Source organism: Pristiophorus japonicus, chromosome 8, assembly GCF_044704955.1.
Source record: "Pristiophorus japonicus isolate sPriJap1 chromosome 8, sPriJap1.hap1, whole genome shotgun sequence".
Lineage (NCBI taxonomy): Eukaryota > Metazoa > Chordata > Chondrichthyes > Pristiophoridae > Pristiophorus > Pristiophorus japonicus.
In genome coordinates this window covers 78,209,322-78,231,221 of record NC_091984.1, presented here as the reverse complement: position 1 = coordinate 78,231,221, position 21,900 = coordinate 78,209,322, and the positions used below count along the sequence as shown (strand labels likewise).

The 21,900-nt window shown below is 45.7% G+C and overlaps 1 protein-coding gene across 1 annotated transcript in view; it reads right to left on the bottom strand.

Moving 5' to 3' along the window:
* Positions 1 to 21,900, bottom strand: part of dab1a (DAB adaptor protein 1a) — a 210,103-nt gene that overhangs the window by 128,540 nt on the left and 59,663 nt on the right. The window contains exon 10 of the mRNA XM_070888232.1: positions 19,617 to 19,630. Within this exon, the coding sequence (XP_070744333.1) occupies positions 19,617 to 19,630 (14 nt within the window). The remainder of the gene's footprint in view (positions 1 to 19,616; positions 19,631 to 21,900) is intronic.

Sequence of the window (21,900 nt, the reverse complement as noted above, 5' to 3'; positions counted from 1 at the left end):
GAGGTTTCGGGGCTTGGCGCCGTTGAGGAATTCCGTCCGGACGTGGGTCAGTGCCCACATGCTTGAGCCTCCTTGACATACCTAGTGGAGTCAGGGCCCAGTGCCATTTTTAGTGACTCGATGGCATTGGCCGGGAGCCGGACATCGGTCCAGCACTGCACCAGCTCCTCTGGCGCCATTCAACCCGCTCGTCCGCCATCCAGCAGGTCCCTGACCCTGGTCAACTTGCCAAACACAGTCCTCTCATCCGCCTGCCACCTAAAACAGTGGTCATGGATGTACGGATTCCTGAGCAACGGCTCCCGAAGGACAGCTGCCACTCGAGACAGTGAAGAACTCCGCTTGTTCCAGATCCTGATGAGTTCCTGGTAAAAGACAGGCAGCCCCCGCATGGAGGCCCGGATGCCTCCCAGGTTTATAAACAGGAGCAACATGTCGTAGTTGAGGCTGTACTGCTGGCGGAAGAAATATGTCGCCAGCGCACACCATCTGGGAGGATGCTCGACGTACAGGTATCTCTGCAAGGTCTGAAGATGGAAAGTTGCAGCTGCAACAGCTCTACAACTCTTTTTGTTGAGAACAAAATAAACATTAAATCAATTGCCCCCTGATTAAAGGGGGGGGATGGGGGGACGGACACTCAACACTTTTCAAGTGCCCTTTTTTTTTGTTTTTTTGTGGGTTTTTTAGGGCACTAAAAACACAAATTATACAAGTGCCCCCTGGCTAAAAGGGGCGGGGGGACACTAAAACCGGCAATTAAACAAATTAAACTTTAAACAAAAATAATCGAATTAAAATTTGGTTGCCGGGGATGATGATGCACTCCAGTCCCTCCGGCGCCCACATCTTGCGGAAGGCCGCAAGCATACCAGTGGACACCGCGTGCTCCATCTCCAGGGACAACCTGGCTCGGATGTAACCGCGGAAGAGAGCAGGCAGTCGGGCTGAACAACCGCCTCGACCGCCTACTGCCTGGACCGGCTGATGGCCCCCTTGACCGTGCCCAGGAGCAGTCCTATGAGGAGGCCCTCGGACCTACCCGCTCCCCTCCACACAGGGTGCCCAAAGATCAGGAGTGTGCGACTGAACTGCAACCAGAATTTGAGGAGCAGCCCCTTCAAATAATGGAAGAGGGGCTGCAACCTCGCACATTCCATAAAAACATGGAACACGGACTCCTCCAGACCGCAGAAATTGCAGGCGGCCTGGGAGCCCGTGAACCGACTTAAAAATTTATTACACGGGACTGCTCCGTGCTCCACCCTCCAGGCCATGTCCCCATTAAATAGTGAGAGGACTCCCGCGTAGAGTGCACTCCATTGGGGACCCCCGCCTCCTCCGGACGGCAAGATGGTGTGCCATGGAGTGTCCAGACGGCACACGAGAATGGCAAGGTGGAGAGTGTGCAAGAGCAGTCCGTACAGGAAACCCCTTCGCACAGAACTGAAAGACACGGAGGGGATTTCCCCGAGGAGGCTCAAGTTGTGAGGTGCCGGCGCCGATGAGGAATTCCATCCGGATGGGGGTCAGTTCGGACAGGATCTCCCCACGTGCCTGAGCCTCCTCGACACACCTAACGGAGTCAGGGCCCAGAGCAGTTTTTAGCGACTCGATGGCATTTGCCGCCGCTGGACGTCGGCCCAGTTTAGACGCCGTGCCAGCACGTCTGGCGCCATCCAGCCCGCTCCTCCACCATCGAGCAGGTCCCTGACCCTGGTCACCTCGCCAGCCACAGCCCTCTCGTCCGCTGCCATCTAAAAACGCGGTCGTGGAGGTACGGATTCCTGAACAGCGGCTCCCGAAGGACCGCTGCCACTCGAAACGGTGAAGAACTCCGCTTGTTCCAGACCCTGATGAGTTCCTGGTAAAAGACAGGCAGCCCCCGCATGGAGGTACCGGATGCCTCCCAGGTTTATAAACAGGAGCAACATGTCGTAGTTGAGGCCGTACTGCTGGCGGAAGAAATATGTCGCTAGCGCACACCATCTGGGAGGATGCTTGACGTACAGGTATCTCTGCAGGGTCTGAAGATGGAAAGTTGCAGCTGCAATAGCTCTACAAACCAGTGAGCATACTTACAAGGTGCATACATTACAGTGGTTAAAATGTGTCTACAGTAAAAAAACACTGCAATAGTCAAGGCAAGGAATAGGTAGGTGGGTGAAGGACTCAGTAATACATACTTTACTGTGAAGGTTGGCCAAACATGAAAGCCTTCTCCAAACTATAATCTGGTAGAATGAACTTTACTTAGTGTACAAGACATACCAGACATCAGCTACATCGGGAGATTCTGGTATACATACCTTGTTTTTCAGAGTGTGGCAGCATTCATATACCATCTAGAGTTTACAGCACATGCGCCTCCACTTAAGTTGCTGTGGAATTAACTCTTCCTACTGTATGGTAATGCATCAATGCAGCACAATGACAGGTGAGCAGCATACTTTAAAAACAGGACTAATGCAATGTACACACCAGCTTTTCATGTGCATTCACCAGTTTGAAAATGCTTGGAAATGTGTCTCAATAATGGACATCCTTGCTGTGGAAGATCATGGAAGATCAGAATTTGCTTACTTTTTAGTGAGGGTAAAATAATTTCTTCAGTTTGATCCCTGGTCAAGAAGGGAGAGCCGGGTACCTGCTTGTGCTATTGGAAGGTGCACATGTCCAACCCATCATGGCCCTCCCTGAGGGCATGCCTGCCCTTCAACTGCTGCCTCTCAGTAGAATTGAAGCTCAGCACACAAATGCAGGGTCTGGGATATTGTGTGTTGCCACTCTGTGGTGTCAGCCTTCAGTGCTCCAATGCTCTATACTACCAGATTACCCATTCAGGATGTTCTTCATGTTGTTAAAATGTGAGCTTGGACATGCCAATGGCTATTGGGATGCTTCATCTAATTTAATCTAAAATTAACACCTCCCATAGGTATATATTAGATCTGCGTTTCAGATCCAAAATCAAAGATAATAAGATTCCTGTTCTTTCTAGAATATTTTAGGTTAGATAATGTCCCATGCTTCTCCTGATATATCATTCTACACCTTCAAGCTTTTGTGATTCCATTATCCCAAATTTAATTTATTTTTCTTGGAAATATGTTTCTCCTGCTGTGTAAGGTCCACAATAGTGTGAGTGCAAACAATTTGGTGACTTGCAAGTTAAAGGTACCCCAATTAGATAGAAGACAACCTTCTACATTTGGCAGCTGAGGAACTACTCAAATAACTTGTTTCACAGTGATATACAGGAGTGGTCTGGAAAGCAAAAAGTTACTGTTATCTGTTCCTTTCTAAAGCCACATTCATCTCCAGTATATGGTTGTAGATATTCCCTGCTTCCAAAATACTAATATAACCTTTTAGCTAGATTCCTTCATCACCCTCCTGGCCATCTTCCATGCTTCCACCTCTATAATCTATAAATCATCCAAAATGCCATAACCTGCTCAACCTCACTATGACCTGCACCCGGTCACCCCTGACCTCACCAAGAGCCATTAGCTTCTGCTGTCCCACAGAATCAACTCTTAAGATTGCCATCTTCAGTTTCAACTCCTTCCATGGCCTTACCCCTCCCTGTCTCAATGATCTTTTCTACCTCCATACTCTTTGCTCTTCCATAACCAGCCTAACTTCTTGCTCTCCATTTTCTTCAATCCATCATGCCCCACTATCTGGAGCTCTCCCTCTCAGCATTCTCATCTTTCTACCTAACATCCTGGCTTCAAAACCCTCTTTAATATCCTAATCACCGACTGTTCTACTGATCCTCTTCCCTTTCTCTCTCCTGCTTAATGTCCTCTCACTATCAGCTGCCTGGCAAAGCACACAGACACATATTTATCTCTCTACATAATGAGTGTTACATAAATATAAGTTGTTTCTTTGCTTCTCACTGAATGGACAGATTATTATAGGACCACATACCTATTGGTAGTTTTACCAGACCTTTCTAGGGTGGTTGGAGAATAAAGTATGATGTCATTTAAATAATTGGTTGTGTGGGTGCAGACTACCTACATAAAAAGGTCAGTCACGATTAGTTGTAGAGGACTTAAATGCAAGAGTTTTATGAAATTATCAGGGAGCCAAAGTGCAGCAGAGTGTACCTCTTGCACCCTGCTGCCCTTCTGCACACTGCAAATAGCTGCATCCACTCGATTTACTGAGAGGCACATACCTTATCAATCTTGTACATTTGTCCATCAATCTCCACCAATGGTCCATCATTCTGTAACAGTAAGGTAGTTTTCATGTTTGAGAAATGGACCCTATTTTGTAATGAAAACTGCCAACTCATTATTGAAGCTCTATTTGGAGCTGGTTGGGTGCCACTATCTTAATTGCTCAAGAACGAAACTAATCTTAATTTAAAATGTATTTAGTTCGGCAGTAAATATGATGCAGCTCTAATCAAAATTGATTTTTCATATACAATAAAAAGAAGTGCTCTTACTGAAGTATCAATTTGTTGATTGAAAGAACACACTGCTCTTAATTATATTAATCCTCCTTCCTTTATTGATCATTGCTTCCTCCAGGCTGCAACAATTCTGCTCCAGTGAAGGTGGAGTTACTCTTCTCAAGAGGTTAGGAAAAATAAGAGTAATCTCTGCTGAAGGAAGTCCAATATAACCGTCCCCCCAACCCCATCCCCCCGCAGTGACAACAGTTACTCCAATGTTTAAAAGCATCATATTATTCTTGAGATTAGAAGCATCAATAAAGGCCCGGCAACCCAGAGTCATGCAGACAGCAAGATCCCAGATTAAATGTACTGCAGGGTGTGATACTGAGCCATAGAGATAGCTAGATCCCAGATTAAATGTGCTGTGTGGTTTGAGCCAGAGATTTGGAATTCAAAGTTCAATCTCTGAAATATCTGATCTGAGCTGAGGCAGCAGTTGGTGCATTACAATTTGCCCCTATGTTACAGAGGGGAGAAAACTGTCTAGGTTCCTACCGCGCTCTGCTCTTTCAGCAACAGCTGGTGGTACGTGAGAATGTGCACAGATTTCAGATGAGTCACGAAGAATATTGACTTGGCAGTGGCACCAGAGCACCTTGTGGAACCCTTCTTCAGCTCGAGTGACTGAGATCCAAAGGAGAAAGCAATAGTGGAAAGGGGGACAGGAGAAGCAATATTATCTGTAAGCTTAATAAGAAAGGTAACAATTATCTGAAATTGCCCACCGCCCGAAACGAGGTGCACCTACCGTTTTTGATGTGTTCTGGCTGCCCCAATGCATGGGGAGGCCTAACCATCGAAATTCAGCACTTTGGGGATTTTTTTTGAGCGGGACAGAAGTGGTCTCATCATGGGGGCGAAAGTGGGGGCGGGGCGGAGTAGCCAACGCTGTCTGTCATCAGCGCTGATGACATCATTGCGCTGGCGCGACACAACATCGCTCCCTTTCAGTTAAAGGGGAGGGCTGCTGCAAACTTTGCAGCCACTTTGGTGGCAAACACTGGACCACCAGGGAGGGTTTTGGCCGGGCTAGTGGCCTGGCACCCAAAAGCGAACCCGCGGCCATAATTGTCGGCCTGACCTGGCAGTCGGCTGACACAAAAAATAACATTGCGGCTGCAGCAGTGCGCCCTCCCCTTTAAGGGCAGCTTCACCGCCAGGCTACAGAAAGTGTACTGACAGCAAAAGCAGTCGGGGACACCGACCAGCGGCGGGGCCGCTCCCGCGGGGCAATTTCGCAAAGGGGTCCCCGCCAGTCGGTAAGGGATCAGCGCGTACACGCTGCGGTGGGAAAACAGGTGGAGCGGTCCAAGACACCGCTCCAAAACTGGGAAAAGGCAATTTCTAAAATGGTGGCCCCTCCGCGGAGAGTCGGCGGCCTTTCCGTGTCGCCCTGTGGCCGCCACTTTCAGGTGGCCAGTGACCTTATTGGGAGGGGCAATTTCGGCCCGTTAATGTTTTTAATTACACTGCATTTGAGGTTTTTTTAAAGTCTTCTAAAATATTAAGTGAAAGACAATAGCAAAAGTTTGGTAATTTACATGAAAAGAAAGAAAGAACTAACATCTATGCTTTACAGCCAAGGAAGTTGCTTGAAATGTAGTCGCTGGTTGTAATGTAGGGAAACACAGCAACCAATTTGCACATGGCAAGGTCCCAGAATAACAACAGAGCACTGGGATGGAAGTTCCAACACATGACTGGAAAATCAGCTTCCCACAGAACATGGGAGTGAAAACTGGAAACAAACTGCAGATAAAGTGGTTCATGCTGAGTTTGAAATTAGTAAAAGAAAAAAGAAATACTTTATGACACAAGGGGACACAAATTTCAAAATAGGAAAGTTAGAGCAAGAAGGGAAGTTAGACAGAACTTTTCACCCAAAGAATAATACAGTTTTGAAGTAAATTACTCGGGAAGTTTGCTGAAGTATAAAGAAATAACCAAATGTGTCTGTGGAGACAAAAAGGGCTGAAATACATGCTGAGAAAGTGGGAAGGTAGAATTCAGAACTAGCAAAAACAAAACAGGTTGTTGAACCAATTTTTTTTCCTGGTACCAAAAGGCATTTATGTTCCCATTGAGAGTGTTGAAATTGAGCATGTTTAATATAATTAAATATACCAGTTTAGGTGAGATATTGTACACTGTTGCTTTCTTTTAAAGACATTATTTTGTATTACTACTTAAATAATTTATTAAAATAATTTTTGTATCTCTTCTACCTGGGAATGCACCTTTTCACAACTGTATTGAACCATTTTAAAGTATCACAAAATACGTAAATATAAGGCATGTGTTGGGATGCAGAGGGCATGTTGAAGGAAACTCTAAAAAGGATTGAATGGATGACATGTGAACAAGCAATGGGATCCAATGCTACATTCATTTTTGAAATAGGATTTATAAAATTAAATCTTTATACTTTACCTTCTTGATAATCCACATTGGTCATTCTCTTCTTCTGACTGACCCACTCAGTTGAATTAGCTTCCTTTCTGGGTTTTAGACCAATTTTCATATTGACAATAAGTTGCACAGGGATTATTTATATCGTGAACTAACAGGAGGCTATCCCTTTTATGATGTTCCAGTACTCAATATTTTAAAAAACAGACATCATTGCTAATGCAGTATTCATGAAAGTGATACACAACCAGTTGAAATGGTTTTCTAAATCAAATTTTACACGTTCTTAGTTGAACAGAAATGGAAATAGTGAAGAAATGATTGTTTTACAAACTGCTTGATGTCTGGAGCCATGTTGGAGTATTAAATGATACTCTCACAATCGGTAAACAAATTTTAACTTAGATTGCTTGCGATGTGCAGAAATGTATAAATTTGTCACTGATGAATTAGCATGCGGGTCAGAAGAAGCACTCTGTTCGAACAACAGGACTCAGTCACACATGGTTGGACCGTGGGGTCAGAAGATGTGATGTGTGATCTCTACAAAGCAGAAAATGGGTAGGCAACCTATTAAAAGTGAGCTGTAGCATGACATTTCCAGCACACTTAAGGTTCAAATGAATTGCAAAATGGCTAAAATTTCAACTGGACAAAGTAACTGATCAGGTCACATTGACCAGGATGCCAACCTTTTGTATTATATGTGGACAGTTGGTATGCAGTCCAATTACCCATGTTTTTTGTATTTGTGCTTCAAAATCAATGTGTAGCTGCCCCCTTCTGGGTTCCTACAGTTGGTGTGGCTGCCCATTGTTCAGTTTTTATAGGAACACAGGAATTGCTAGACGGAAAAATTCCAAGGTCCATCTAGTTCGCCTTCTACCATCCTGGTAGTCGCATGGTACAATGATAATGGAGTTGTTGACTAATCAAAGGTCAAAAAGTCATAATTTTCCTCCCAAGCATGCTACACTTATCAAATGGTATGTCTCAAATTACTCATATACTGTATCTCAAACTGCTATTTTCTGAAAGCAATCTATCCAATTTGCATTTGAAAGAATCAATGCTATCTGCTTCCGACATCTCCCTGGGGAGTCTAATCCATAGATTGACCACTTGCTCGCAGATTAGTTTTGAATTTACTTTGCTTCAAGTACAAGCCACGTCCTCTAGTTCTACTGTTTTGGAGAAGATAAAATAGTTGTCACAATCTACATTATCTAGAACCTTTAGAATCCTAAAAAAAACAATTAATTCTGGCCTCTCGGGTCCGTACGGAGTTCCTACGGACCCGGGAAGGCATTGCAAAAGCCGGTTTTTAGCGCACAATACGCATGCGCTGAAAACCGGCTTTTCCAATCTGTCAAGCTGGAATTTGACAGATCTTCTGTATCTCGGGAGCAAGGACATTTGCAAGGGCAAGATTGCGGTACTTATCCATATCTTGTCCAGCAAATGTCCTCAAAACACTTGCGCCTGATAAAAGCTACTTTTACAGCCGTAAGAGTTTTAAAATACACAAAAACATTATAAAATTAAATTTAAAAAACACATTTTATTGTTAAAAACCCTCGCCACCATGGTAAGTTTATTTTAGACCATAATTAGAAAAACTTATTAAAAAATTGGAAAAATATATATTTTTTATAAAATAATTAAATTAATAAAAATATGTGGTGCATTTTTTCTACTTTTTATTAGAGTTTTGTGTTGGGGGTGGGGGGGTTCTCATTAATAATACTGGGAACTCCAACTTACGGAGTTCCCATTATTATGAATGAGAAAATACTTTACTTTGATTGGCTGCCTAGAGCCATGTGACTGCAGCTCCAGCCTGCGCAGTGGAGGCATCAGGACTGGGATCGTGCATGGGCGCAGCAGGGACAGGTAGGTACGCATCTTTTTTAACTTTTTACCCGATCGCCCGTGGGAAGCAGCCGCCCGGGATTTCTGGGCCATTATATTCACAGCATACACTCAGCAAGACAAGACTACCACACGGAGTAAGATAAAACAAAGATTCTAGTTGCAGTGTTTATTGCGGTTAATTGCTGCTGTGGCCTGAGTGTGTATACCTTGGCTGTGGCACATACTCACCAGAGGATACCATCATCATAGGCAATCCCTCGGAATTGAAGAAGACTTGCTTCCGCTCTTAAAAATGAGTCCTTAGATGGCTGAACAGTCCAATACAAGAACCACAGTCCCTGTCACAGGTGGGACAGATAGTCGTTGAGGGAAAGGGGGGTAGGACTGGTTTGCCGCACGCTCTTTCCACTGCCTGCGCTTGATTTCTGCATGCTCTTGGCGATGAGACTCAAGGTGCTCGGCGCCCTCCCGGATGCACTTCCTCCACTCAGGGCGGTCTTTGGCCAGGGACTCCCAGGTGTCAGTGGGGATGTTGCACTTTATCAGGGAGGCTTTGAGGGTGCCCTTGTAACATTTCCTCTGCCTACCTTTGGCTTGTTTGCCGTGAAGGAGTTCCGAGTAGAGCGCCTGCTTTGGGAGTCTCGGTGTCTGGCATGTGAACAATGTGGCCTGCCCAGAGGATACAATGCAGCAGCAAATGAGGATTCAAAGAGCTCCTTCAATCAGGTACAAAATACCATTGTTTGTGGCGGATTTTCCCATGCTAACTCTCTAAGAGAGCTGTACAACATAGAAACATAGAAAATAGGTGCAGGAGTAGGCCAATCGGCCCTTCGAGCCTGCACCACCATTCAATGAGTTCATGGCTGAACATGAAACTTCAGTACCCCCTTCCTGCTTTCTCGTCATACCCCTTGATCCCCCGAGTAGTAAGGACTACATCTAACTCCTTTTTGAATATATTTAGTGAATTGGCCTCAACAACTTTCTGTGGTAGAGAATTCCACAGGTTCACCACTCTCTGGGTGAAGAAGTTTCTCCTCATCTCGGTCCTAAATGGCTTACCCCTTATCCTTAGACTGTGACCCCTGGTTCTGGACTTCCCAACATTGGGAACACTCTTCCTGCATCTAACCTATCTAAACCCATCAGAAATGCCTCCCTTAGCGCTGCGCCCCTGACTCAGGGCCCAGCTGCCCAATTTTGATGATTGAGGCGCAAACTGTTCCCGGGAGCAAACTTTACCGCCATGCCGCCATTACCACCCCGAAATCATCAAAGCTGAAAATCCAGCCCTTTTAATTTATAAATAGTAATAAGTGAAACTTCCAGAAACAAAGCTCTATCCTCTAGGCAATGCCAAAATACAAACAATTTTAAAGTAATCTTCACAGATAAAAGCACCTCGGTTGGTTGGTTAACAATTTGTCCTCTGGGTGGTTTCCTCCTCTGAAACTCTATGGCCAGGAAATTCTTTACCTTAGCGCCGACCGTTAATGCTGTTTTTCCTGAAAAAAATGGCTGCTGCATTGCCACCACCCACTTCTGGCAGGGTACATGGCAGCCGCCATTTTGGAGAGATCGATAGCACTGCCGTTGCCAGCGTCACCTCACCAATGCAAATGTGCCGATCATGATGCCATTCGGTGTGCCACGCCAGATTTGACACACTTCTGCGATTTTGGACGTCGCCGCACACCATAACGCTCCTAACCATGCACGGAAGAAGGTGCGTGTTTGCAGTACTGTAGAGACGCTGTCAGTGCTTCTTAAAGGGGCACAACACTTCAAGTAAGTTTCAATTTCGGCTTTTAGAGTGTTTTTAAAAATATTTTATTGAAGTAGTGGCTTGGTGCAATGTATATAAAAAGTTCTTAAAGTGTGCAGGGCGTGCAAGGATGGATGCTGGATGCCTGCAAGGCTTTGAATGTTAAAATAAGACCTCTAAGAAAACCACTTGCTCACAGTCCTGGGAGCACATGGAGATGAAGCAGAGGCAACAAAGGGAACAAGCTGCTGACAGAGGGAAGAGGAAGAAGCAGAAGAGGAGGAAGTGCAACGAAGGAGGCAACCCAAGCAGCCCCTTTCTGGCCGAGATATCCGGGATTGAATCATCTGCCTCCAGTACCAGTGACTGCGACCCCAATTCCCCTTCCAACATTTGTTCACTCCTTACCTTCCCTCTGTCACTGACCATCACAATGTCCTCTTGGGCACGATGCTGAATTAAAAGCCACCACAAAGCTAACTTTCCAATCCAATTTTATCCATATATACATCAAAATGTAATAATACATCAAAAAATCAACTAATTCTTCTTTTTTTTCTTCTCTAATTTAGAATGATTTTTTATGTTTTTTTCAGAAGGCAATTTAGCAACTAGGGCTAGAGACTCTCTGGGGTCGAAATTGTTTCTCTTTGTGATGCCAGTTAGCGCACCTTGGGCCGCTATGCAACCGACGATGATGATATTGCTGTGCGCGGCGACCCCTTAGCACCCCAACGGTGTGAGCAGGTGTCAGGGCAAGCCTCGCGGGTCGTGAACCAGCCCAACATCCGCTCGCGAGGCAGAAGTTAAAGGGGAGGTCGCGAATGTCCCATGCCGCCACCTTGGTGGCTTTGTCGACTCACCGGTCGTCCTGAATTCTTGCCCCCTTGCGTGGTCCGGGCCGCCATCGTGCAGCTCGGTACTCTGTTCTGGGTGCCGAGCTGCAGCTCCGGTACCACATTGCCCTATTAGCCCAGGGGAGGCCATGCAGAGTGTAGCGGCCCTTCTCTTTAAGCGAAGGGGTGTGGCATTGAAACGTGTCAGTGCTACGTGGAGCATCTGCGTAGCGCTGCCGATCGCGCCCCATTACCACCACTGGACCCACCCCAAGGTTGCGCTCCACTTCCTCTGAGAGGCAGTAAGGCCAGTTCTGCAGCTGGGGTGGGACTTTAGTGCCAGGCACAGGAAGTACCGCCCCGAGTAGGTTACTGCCCCCAAACGGGGCGCAGGGCAATTTCTCCCCCTCTATCTTTGAATAATTTTCAATTGTTTGTAGAAGGCAGTTCCCCTTTAAGAGCTCAAGACTGCTTTCTAAAATGACAGCCTTGCTTTCCGAAAAGGCAGCCTCGCTGCATCAATGTGACATTGGGCCTCCTGCTGAGTGCACAGTTTCAAGCAGTGTGTTCGTTATTGGCTGTGTGCTGTATTCATTCAAATCAGTGGGCAGCACCAAAATAACATGCTGCCTGTGAATCCCGCCCCGCAGTGGCATCATCTGTTTTCGGGCCTTATCGAATTTCTAAGCCTTTGTACATTCATTATAATGGGTCGAAAATTGTGGCCGCTGCGTATGATGTGTGCACGCACCCGAGGAAGCCTCGCCAATTCCAGTTCTTTAGATAGATCCAATGCATCCCCATAGGAAGGACATCCCCGGTGTGGTGTATGAAATGATGCAATGAACTCCGTACTGTGAGCCAGTGACGAGGTGCAACCTGGTCAGTCTTTAATGGCTTCCAGAATTGAAGATACAAAGGTGTAGTTCAGGTTATATACCGGGCCCAGCACGAGTGTACTGATGACCCTAGGACCTCTGACGGTAGTGTCCCCTGGTGGTGGGCAGACCTTATGTACATACATTACATCATTCCCCTCCCGCCCCCCAGTTCTTGGCTTAGCTTGTTGAGCAGTGACACTCTCAAAGGCATCCACAACCATGAGTATCTCTGCGGGCATTGACATTTCCACCTCCGGTGTGGGCAACAGTAACCGGCTCAATGTATCAGCGCAGTTATCGGTTCCATGTCTAATCATAGGCAGATAATGTCAACGCCCACCTGTGGATGTGGGACGACGCATTGGTGTTCCGAGAACAACGATATAAGCGGCTTGTGATCGGTTTCCAGCTTGAAGCGAAGCCCAAACAGGTACCGGTGCATTTTTTTACCCCATAAACACATGCTAAAGCCTCTTTCTCTCCCGTGCCATAGGCTCTTTCCGCCTTGAACAGGCTTCGAGATGCGTTTGCAACTGGTTGTAGTTTGCCTGACTCATTTGCTTGCTGGAGTATGCAGCCGACCCCATAGGACGATGCATCACAGGTCAAAACTAGACACTTGCAAGGGTCATACAGTACCAATGGCTTGTGGGAACACAACAGATTTCTAGCCTTCTCACAGGCTCTATCTTGAAGTTCACCCCACACCCAGTCGTCTCCTTTCCTGAGCAGCTTCTGCAAAGGTTCTAACACTGTGCTCAATTTGGGTAAGAAGTTACCGAAGTAGTTGAGGAGGCCCAGGAACGAACGCAGCTCCATCACATTCTGGGGCCTGGGCGCATTTTTAATGGCCTCTGTAGGCCTGATTCCGTCTGCAGCAATCTTTCATCCAAGGAATTCGACCTCTGGTGCCATGAAAACGCACTTCGAACGTTTCAGCCTGAATCCCACTTTGTCCAGACGACGCAGAAGCTCTTCCAGATTATGCAGATGCTTGGCAGTATCACGACCTGTGACTAGGATGTCGTCTTGGAATACCACGGTCCTGGGGAGAGATTTCAATAGGCTCTCCATGTTTCCCTGAAATATGGCTGCCGACGAACGAATGCCAAAAGGGCACCTCTTGTAAATAAACAGTCCTTTGTGCGTGTTGATGCACGTAAGTTTCTTTGATGATTGAACCAGTTCCTATGTCATGTAGGCCGACGTTAGATCCAATTTGGTGAACGATTTTCCCCGGCTAGCGTTGCAAACAGGTCATCAGCTTTCGGTAGTGGATACTGATCTTGTTTCGAAACTCAGTTGATCGTGACCTTGTAGTCTCCACAAATCCTGACCGTGTCATCGCTCTTTAACACCAGAACAATGGGATTGGCCCATTCATTGAATTCGACCGGTGAGATGACCGCCTCGAGTTGTAGCCTGTCCAATTCAAGCTTGACCTTTTCTCACATCATGTGCGGGACCGCCCTGGCTTTGTGATGGATGGGCCTTGCGTCTGGGCCTAGGTGAATCTGCACCTTGGCTGCCTTGAAGCTGTCAATTCCCAGTTCAAACAGTGAGGGAAATTTGCTCAGCACATGAGCACACAATCATGATCCGCTGATGACAAAGCTTTGATATCGTACCATTTCCATTTTATTTTCTCGCGCCAACTCCTGACGAATAATGATGGGCCGTTGCCTGGGATAATTCATAACGGTAGGTCATGAACTGCTCCCTCGTACGACACTTACTGCTGCACTACTGATCACTGATATGAGCTCTTTGGGGCAGGGACGCAACTTCGCATTTATCGGACTCAGCTTGGGTCTCTCTGCCTTGGTCTCCCACAGCTTTTTAAAAGTCCTCTGGCTCATTATCGATTGACTCGCACCCGTGTCTAATTCCATGGTTACCGGCACGCCGTTTAATTTTATCTCCATCATTATCGGTTGGCTCTTTGTTAGGAACGCATGTACGCTATACACTTCCTCCTCGAAGCTCTCAAATGCCTCAGGCTGCATTGCCAGATCCACGCTGAACTGATCATCATCCACGTGGTGTGTCGCAGCTGGTTTGCTCCGCTGAGGGCATGTCTGCTGAAGATGCCCCGTCTTCACACACCCTCTGCATACATACTGCCTGAAGCGGCACTGATGGGGTCGGTGATTGCCCCCGCAATGCCAACACGTTGAGCTCGGATTTGCACCTGATAGCGGGCTTTGAGCAGCTCCCGTTCTCGCATACGCAGTTGAGTAGGCCCTCGATGGTGAACTTTGAGCGGCTCCCGTTCTCGCATACGCAGTCGAGTAGGCCCTCGATGATGAACTTTAAGTGGCTCCCGATCTTGCAGATGCAGTCAAGTAGGCCCTGCCATGTGCAGCTCTGCCGGCCTTCGATACAATTTTGTATACAGTACTTGCCGTGGAGTTTCTGTTTTGTCATGATATCTGCTTCGTGCTTTTCTGCGTGGACATGCAAGCCTGGGCGATGGTGATGACCTTGCTGAGGTCCGGCATCTCCGCAGCCAGCAGCTTACTTAAGATCGCCTCATGGTTGACCCCAATCATGAAAATGTCACGCAGCAGGCCCATATTTGCAAGGCCCTGCAAGACATCTCAGGTCGGCAACAAATGCTGCTACGTCCTGGCCTTCTGGATGAACGTGCGTATAGAAGCGATATCTGGATATGAGGATTCCTTCCGTGGGTTTAAGGTGTTCCTGAACTAGAGCACACAGTTCTTTGTAATCCTTTTCTGTAGCAAGAGTGGGTGAGAGCAGATTCTTGATGAGTGCATAGATCATGGGGCCACAGACGGTGAGAAGAACTGCCTTGTGCTTCTCTGCATCCTCGTCTTTGTTTAGGTCGTTTGCCATGAAATACAGGTCAAGACGATCCGTGAAATCTCCCCAATCGTCTCTCTCATTGATTCTCTCGAGAATTCCAACAATACTCGATCGTGCTGTGCTTGCCATACTTTTGCGTGGGTTCGTATTTGCCTCGTCGCCAGTTATGGTATATGAAATGATACAATGAATTCCGTACTGTGTGCCAGTGACTAGGTGTAACCTGGTCAGTTTGTAATGGCTTCCAGAAGTGAAGATACAAAAGTGAAGTTCAGGTTATATACTGGGCCCAGCATGAGTGTACCTATGACCTCTGACGGTAGTGCCCTCTGGTAGTGGGCAGACCATATGTACATACATTACACCCGGGTCAGAGTTTAGGCTATTTGCCCAACTCTTGCCCAGCGAATGTCCTTCAAACTCTTACGCCTGGTAAGAGCAGGCGTATAGCTTACTTTTACCAGTGTAAGAGTTTTAAAACATAGAAAAATTAAATGTAATCACTAATTTTTATATTAAAACCCTGTCCATTAAGGTAGGTTTATTTTTAACCCTATTAAAACACATTAAAAAAAATTTGTTAAAAATATTTTTTTTTCTAAAACATTTAATTTCAATTCATTTTAAATAAGTGAGGTGTTTTTTTATTTATTGTATTGTGTTTCTTGTTTTAGGGGAGTATTCTCATTGATAGTAATGGAAACTTGTACAAACAGAGTTCCTATTATTATCAATGAGAATACTACATAGTGATTGGTGGTCCAGCCCCACGTGATTTCAGGATATGAATACGTACCTGAAGAGTTCCCGTATGCTGCACAGCAAATGAAGGCCTCCGACCAGAATCCTACATTCCTTCGGGATCACCAGGTATTTTCGTAAACTTTTTTCGGGTCGAAGGCATTCGTCCGAAGGAAGCCTCCAACCTCAATTTTCCCCCCTGTATTGCAGAGTTCAGTGGGTTGCAACTTACCTCAATGCCACAACAAAACATGGCAATCTGATTTGGGAACAGTTTTCTAAGCCTCTACACCTGTACAATGCCACCTGTAAAATTGACTATCTGCAAGGCTTGCCATGCATTCTTCATATACGCAAGTTAAATAGATGATGCACTAACCTGAGCTGCTAACAAAACAAATTCTTGCTCCTCCATCACTATTTCCCCTCTCTCCTCCATCATTGATTATTTCCCCTTCTCTCTCCTCCATCAGTGAACATTTCCCCTTCTCTCTCCTCAATCATTGATTGTTTCTCTTCCTTGTTGTCTTCCCTCAGTTAAGAGAGATCCCCGAACAATCAGACTTCCCCAGAGCATTGGTATCCAGCATTGAAACTCTGAGAACCATAGTCATATCCAACTGGATCCCTGCTTTTACAGTATAGACCTTGATTCCAAAGATGCTAGACATACAAGATTTTTCTTAATGTTGCAAATCATTTTGATGTTCAGAGGTAGTACAGAGGTTTGGTTACTAACATTTTTGCATTTTTTAAACTACTGTAAACAAAAGCCTTTAAATGGATATTTTCCATCTTTCTCTTTTGCACAGGTTTAAACTAACATAGCCAACCTCAGATACAAATGGAGTTTTGAATTTAAATGATCTATTCTCGACTAAGACTTTGACATATCCACTGTCAGTTTGAGGGACTGGTGCAGGATAGTTTCTGATCAGTACTATTTTGGTTAAATACTGAATTTTTGTCTGTGCTATTTTGATGCAAGTGTTGACCTATAGTTAATTATCAGAAAATATCCTTACCAATGGATCCTTACCAACGGATCCATCACAGACCCAATCCACGTCCAGACCAGGGTCAAACGGGGCTGCATTATCGCCCCAACTGTCTTCTCAATCTTTCTTGCTGCCATGCTCCACCTCAGTCAACAAGCTCCCCGCTGGAGTGGAACTAAACTACACAACCAGTGGGAACCTGTTCAACCTGCGCTGTCTCCAGGCCAGGTCCAAGACCATCCCAACCTCTGTCATCGAGCTACAGTACGCAGACGACGCCTGCGCCTGCGCACATACAGAGGCTGAGCTCCAGGACATAGTCGACGTATTTACTGAGGCGTGCGAAAGCATGGGCCTTAAGCTAAACATCCGTAAGACAAAGGTCCTCCACCAGCCTGTCCTCGCCGCAAAGCACTGCCCTATAGTCATCAAGATCCATGGCGCGGCCCTGGACACCGTGGACCACTTCCCATATCTTGGGAGCCTCCTATCAACAAGAGCAAGCATCGACGACGAGATCCAACACCGTCTCCAGTGCGCCAGTGCAGCCTTCGGCCGCCTGCGGAAAAGAGTGTTTGAAGACCAAGCCCTCAAAACTGCCACCAAGCTCATGGTCTACAGGGCTGTAGTAATACTCGCCCTCCTGTATGGCTCAGAGACATGGACCATGTACAGCAGACACCTCAAGTTTCTGGAGAAATATCACCAATGATGTCTCTGCAAGATCCTACAAATCCCCTGGGAGGACAGGCACACCAACATCAGCATCCTCATTCAGGCTAACATCCCCAGTATTGAAGCACTGACCACACTTGATCAGCTCCGCTGGGCAGGCCACATAGTTCGCACGCCAGACACGAGACTCCCAAAGCAAGTGCTCTACTCAGAGCTCCTTCACGGCAAGCGATCCAAAGGTGGGCCGCGGAAACGCTACAAGGACACCCTCAAAGCCTCCCTGATAAAGTGCGACATCACCACTGATACCTAGCCTAAGACCGCCCTAAGTGAAGGAAGTTAATTCCGAGAGGGCACTGAGCACCTCGAGTCTCAACGCCGAGAGCATGCAGAAATCAAGCGCAGACAGCGGAAAGAGCATGCGGCAAACCAGTCCCACCCACCCCTTCCCTCAACGACTATCTGTCCCACCTGTGACAGAGTCTGTGGCTCTCGTATTGGACTGTTCAGCCACCAAAGAACTCACTTCAGGAGTGGAAGCAAGTCTTCCTCGATGCCGAAGGACTACCTATGATGATGATGATGATGATGATTTCATATACGGTTCAGGAAAGCTAGAATGAGGGACAGTTATGTGCAATTAAGAGAGACATCATCCCTCCTTCATTCCAGCCAGGTTGTTCTTAATCTATTGTATAAATTCTGAGTAAGATACACTAATTAAATTTAAAAGGCTTATTATTTACAACCATCAAGCTTAGTAACATCCAAGTTATATTGCATCATATCTAGCGTTACTCAGTCAGCAATGAATGAGGCAGTGTAAACTATATAAAGAATTGATTTTGAAAGTGGTACCCCAAATTCCAGTTGGGTAAACATGTTTGTTTATTTAGAGAAATTGTAGCACTCGAAAATGCACTGTGTGTTATCAAATGCCTCATGAGGCTAGAAATTCAACAACCTTGCGCCCGTTTTTTCGGCGATATTTCGCCGTTTTTGGCGAAAAATGGTGATCCACTAGTTTCGCCAAAGTCTTGCGCCGGAGGTTTTGAAATACCGCTGAAAAGCGGACCGCTGGCCTGCAAGACTGGAAAAACCGCTATCGCCATATTTTGGACTTTTAACGCATCTGTATTCTGGGCAAAAAAAACGCCTGAGAAAAAGCTGCATTGCAGTCCCAAAAACAGCAGTAGGTTTGAAGATCTGCAAAAAAGGTTAGTTAAAGTTTTTATTTTTTAATTCTTTTTAAGTGGTTACTTAGTTAAGGGTCTTGTAAATGTTTTGTGATTTTGTGATTTTTTGTTTTTTGCTATTTTTGGGGGATGTTTTTGCCCCTCCCCAAGGTCCCTCTCACAGCGGTGAACGGCCTCGGACTAAAGTTGGCGAGGACTGCGGGTTCCACTGCGAATCCTTGTGAAACGCCGATTTTTACCGCTGGCAGCATTTTGTGACGAAACTTCGGCCTTTAAAAAATGGTGGTGTGATTCGTGATTTTTTGGCGAAAAATGCCAAAAAAGTACCACTATGGCCAAAAATAATTTCTAGCCCCATGATCTTTTAACTTGCAGGGGGGAGGAAAACCTTCCGGTTGGGGTGCCCACTCTCTGCCCAACACAGATTCTGGGCCCGAAAAAGAGGCACAAACGAATTTCTGTCCCAAAGACTGAGACTGGGGTAGACTGACAGCATAATAGAAAAACTTACACCATGTTTGAGAAGTGAGGCAAAACAAGAATGGTGGACAGAAAGTAAATTGATTCAGCAGTTAATGTTTAGATTGTGTAAGTGAGTTATTGTCGAGCTAGTCTGTTAAACCGGTTTCTAAATCTGTTTATCTGTTATTAAGCAACTCTATCAGAAACTTTTAAAGAATTTTCCAGATGTAATTTATTGGCTAATTATGTTTTTCTGTGCATAGGTAATCTGGTTTAATCTTATATTTATTTATATTTCAGTAATTTTATGATATGACTAAATCCACAACCTGCACTATTTACATTATTACATAATTTCATTATGGGTTATTATCTGATTTTTGGGATTAATGTCAACAATTACTTGGAAGTTTGATTTTTGCATATAACAGGCCCAGGTTTGTCCCCCCCGCTTAGAACGGTGCACCTCCATGAGGTGCGCTGACTTTGTAGAAAAAAAACCGCGCCTAAAACTTACCTTGGTATTCTCCCCGCTGCTGGAACGTTGCAGATCCTTGGCGCAGTGCAGCACAAGCTGAAAACAGTGCCGGACCCCTGCACATGTGCGCTAGAGTGTGCGAGCATCTGCAGTAGCTCCAGGCCGTCGAGACTGCATGGGAGGGGCCCGAAGCACGCCGCCCCTAGCCCTGACCGAATGGGCTCACTGGGGCGGCGAAGATTGGTCTTGGGCCTCCCCTCCTCTTCATCGTCAGCTCCCGCTCCGGCTTCCTCCCCATTCAGGTCCGCTGCCGCTCCCCCCCTCCCCTCCAGCTCCTGCTCAGCCGTTCCCCCTCCTTCCTCTCGTCGGCTGAGCCCGTTCAGCCTCCCCCCCCCCCACCCCCTCCTCTCCTCCCCTCCCCTCCCTCCTCTCCTCTCTCCCCCTTCTCTCCCCTCTCCTCTCCCCCTCCTCTTCCCTCCCCCTCTTCCCCTCCTCTTCCCCTCCTCTTCCCTCTCCCTCTTCCCTCCTTCCCCCTCCTCTTCCTCCCCCCTCCTCTCCCTCTGCCCTCCCCCCACCCCATGCGGTCAGAAACACAGAGAGACACTGACAGACAGAGAGAGAGAGACACTGACAGAGACAGAGAGAAAGACACTGGGGGGGCATCCCAGCACACTGTTGGAGGGCTCCTGGTGCTGCCGTCGGTGAGTAGAAACTTAATTTTTTATTTATTGATTTTTTAATTTAAAAAAAATTATTTATCTTTTAATTTTTTTGATTGACTTATTGGTTGATTTATTGATTTATCTATCATTTATTATTGATAATGGCTCTTTATTTGTAAAAGTGAAGTGTTTAATGCTTGTAAACTTCCCTCCCCCCGCCATCTCTCGTTCCCTACGCCTGATTTCTAAGTGTAGGCAAGATTTTTCTGAGCGTACAAAATCTACACTTATTCCATTCTAAGTTAGTTTGGAGTATGTTTTCACTGCCTAAACTTTCAAAACTGGCGTAAGTGGCCGGACACGCCCCCCTTTTGAAAAAAAAATCTGTTCTAAAATGGAATTATTCTAACTCATTAGAACTGGAGTAAACTAAATGCCGAGAATTGCAATTTCTAAGATGCTCCAATCTAAACTAGTTGCTCAAAAAAAATAGGAGCAACTCAGGCCGAAACTTGGGCCCAACATGTCCACATTTGAGGCAGTCTTTTCAGTTGTTAGCTTTCTCGGTGCTGTATCGACTTTTGCGATACAGTCAGCTTTTGGGAGTTTTCTGGGTTAGCATCTGTGTCAGTCATGCATCTACAGAGAATGGAAAAGAAGCAAAAATCTCCAACAAAAACCCGAGATAAGATATGAACAAGGAAGTACAAAAGAAAACTATAATACCAGCAGGAAACAATATCAAAGGCCTTATGGAAAATAGGGCCTAACGAGCCAGAAACTATGAAGGAGAATAAGTCAATAAGAAAAAAACACAGAACAAATTTGTTGAGGAGCGTAACATTTTAAAAAAGGTCTGATGGAAAATAAGCCCATTTGCACATGTGCAGACCACAGGGCTGGAAACTATACTATTTTAGGGCAGTAAAGAAATGAGAAAGCCCAGGAGAAGGTGGTGCCATACAAGAAACTAAAACACAAGCGCCAAGCTTCTGAGGGACAGACACATTGTTGAAGTGATTGCAATCACAGAAAAGGATAGTCTCTATGATTTTGTTGTGGTTAATTTTTTTTTGTACAATTATGTTAGAAATATTATTATTAGCATTATTTCCTCAGGCTACTGGGAAACCAAGATGAAAGCAGAAAGCACTTTCAACAATCATTTGAGTGATTTCTTTGTGTTCCTTTCTCCTGCTTTCCTGATGGGTAGCTTTCCTATCTGTTTAATTATATTTCAAGAAATTAGTATCATTCAGTTGTTTCTTGTTTTCATGAATAAAATATTTGAATCAATTTGGATCGTTTGGCCTGCTGAAACTCTATCCATATGATGGCTACTTTAGATGTCTGACACTTTGCAAGCGCAGTGGACATTCTGACATGTGATGGACATTTTTCCCATGACCGACAGACGTGCACTAAATGCAAGACTTTAAAATTACATAGATAGATAGTACAGGGACACAGAGAGCACACCTCAGGAAATTACAGCTGTGCCCGATGCAATTTTTCCATTGAATATAGTGACAAGGAAGAGTTTGTAGAATGGGAAATTTGGAGCCGAGGAGGAACATGGGAGGGAAATTAAAAAAGGCAATAGCCATAGG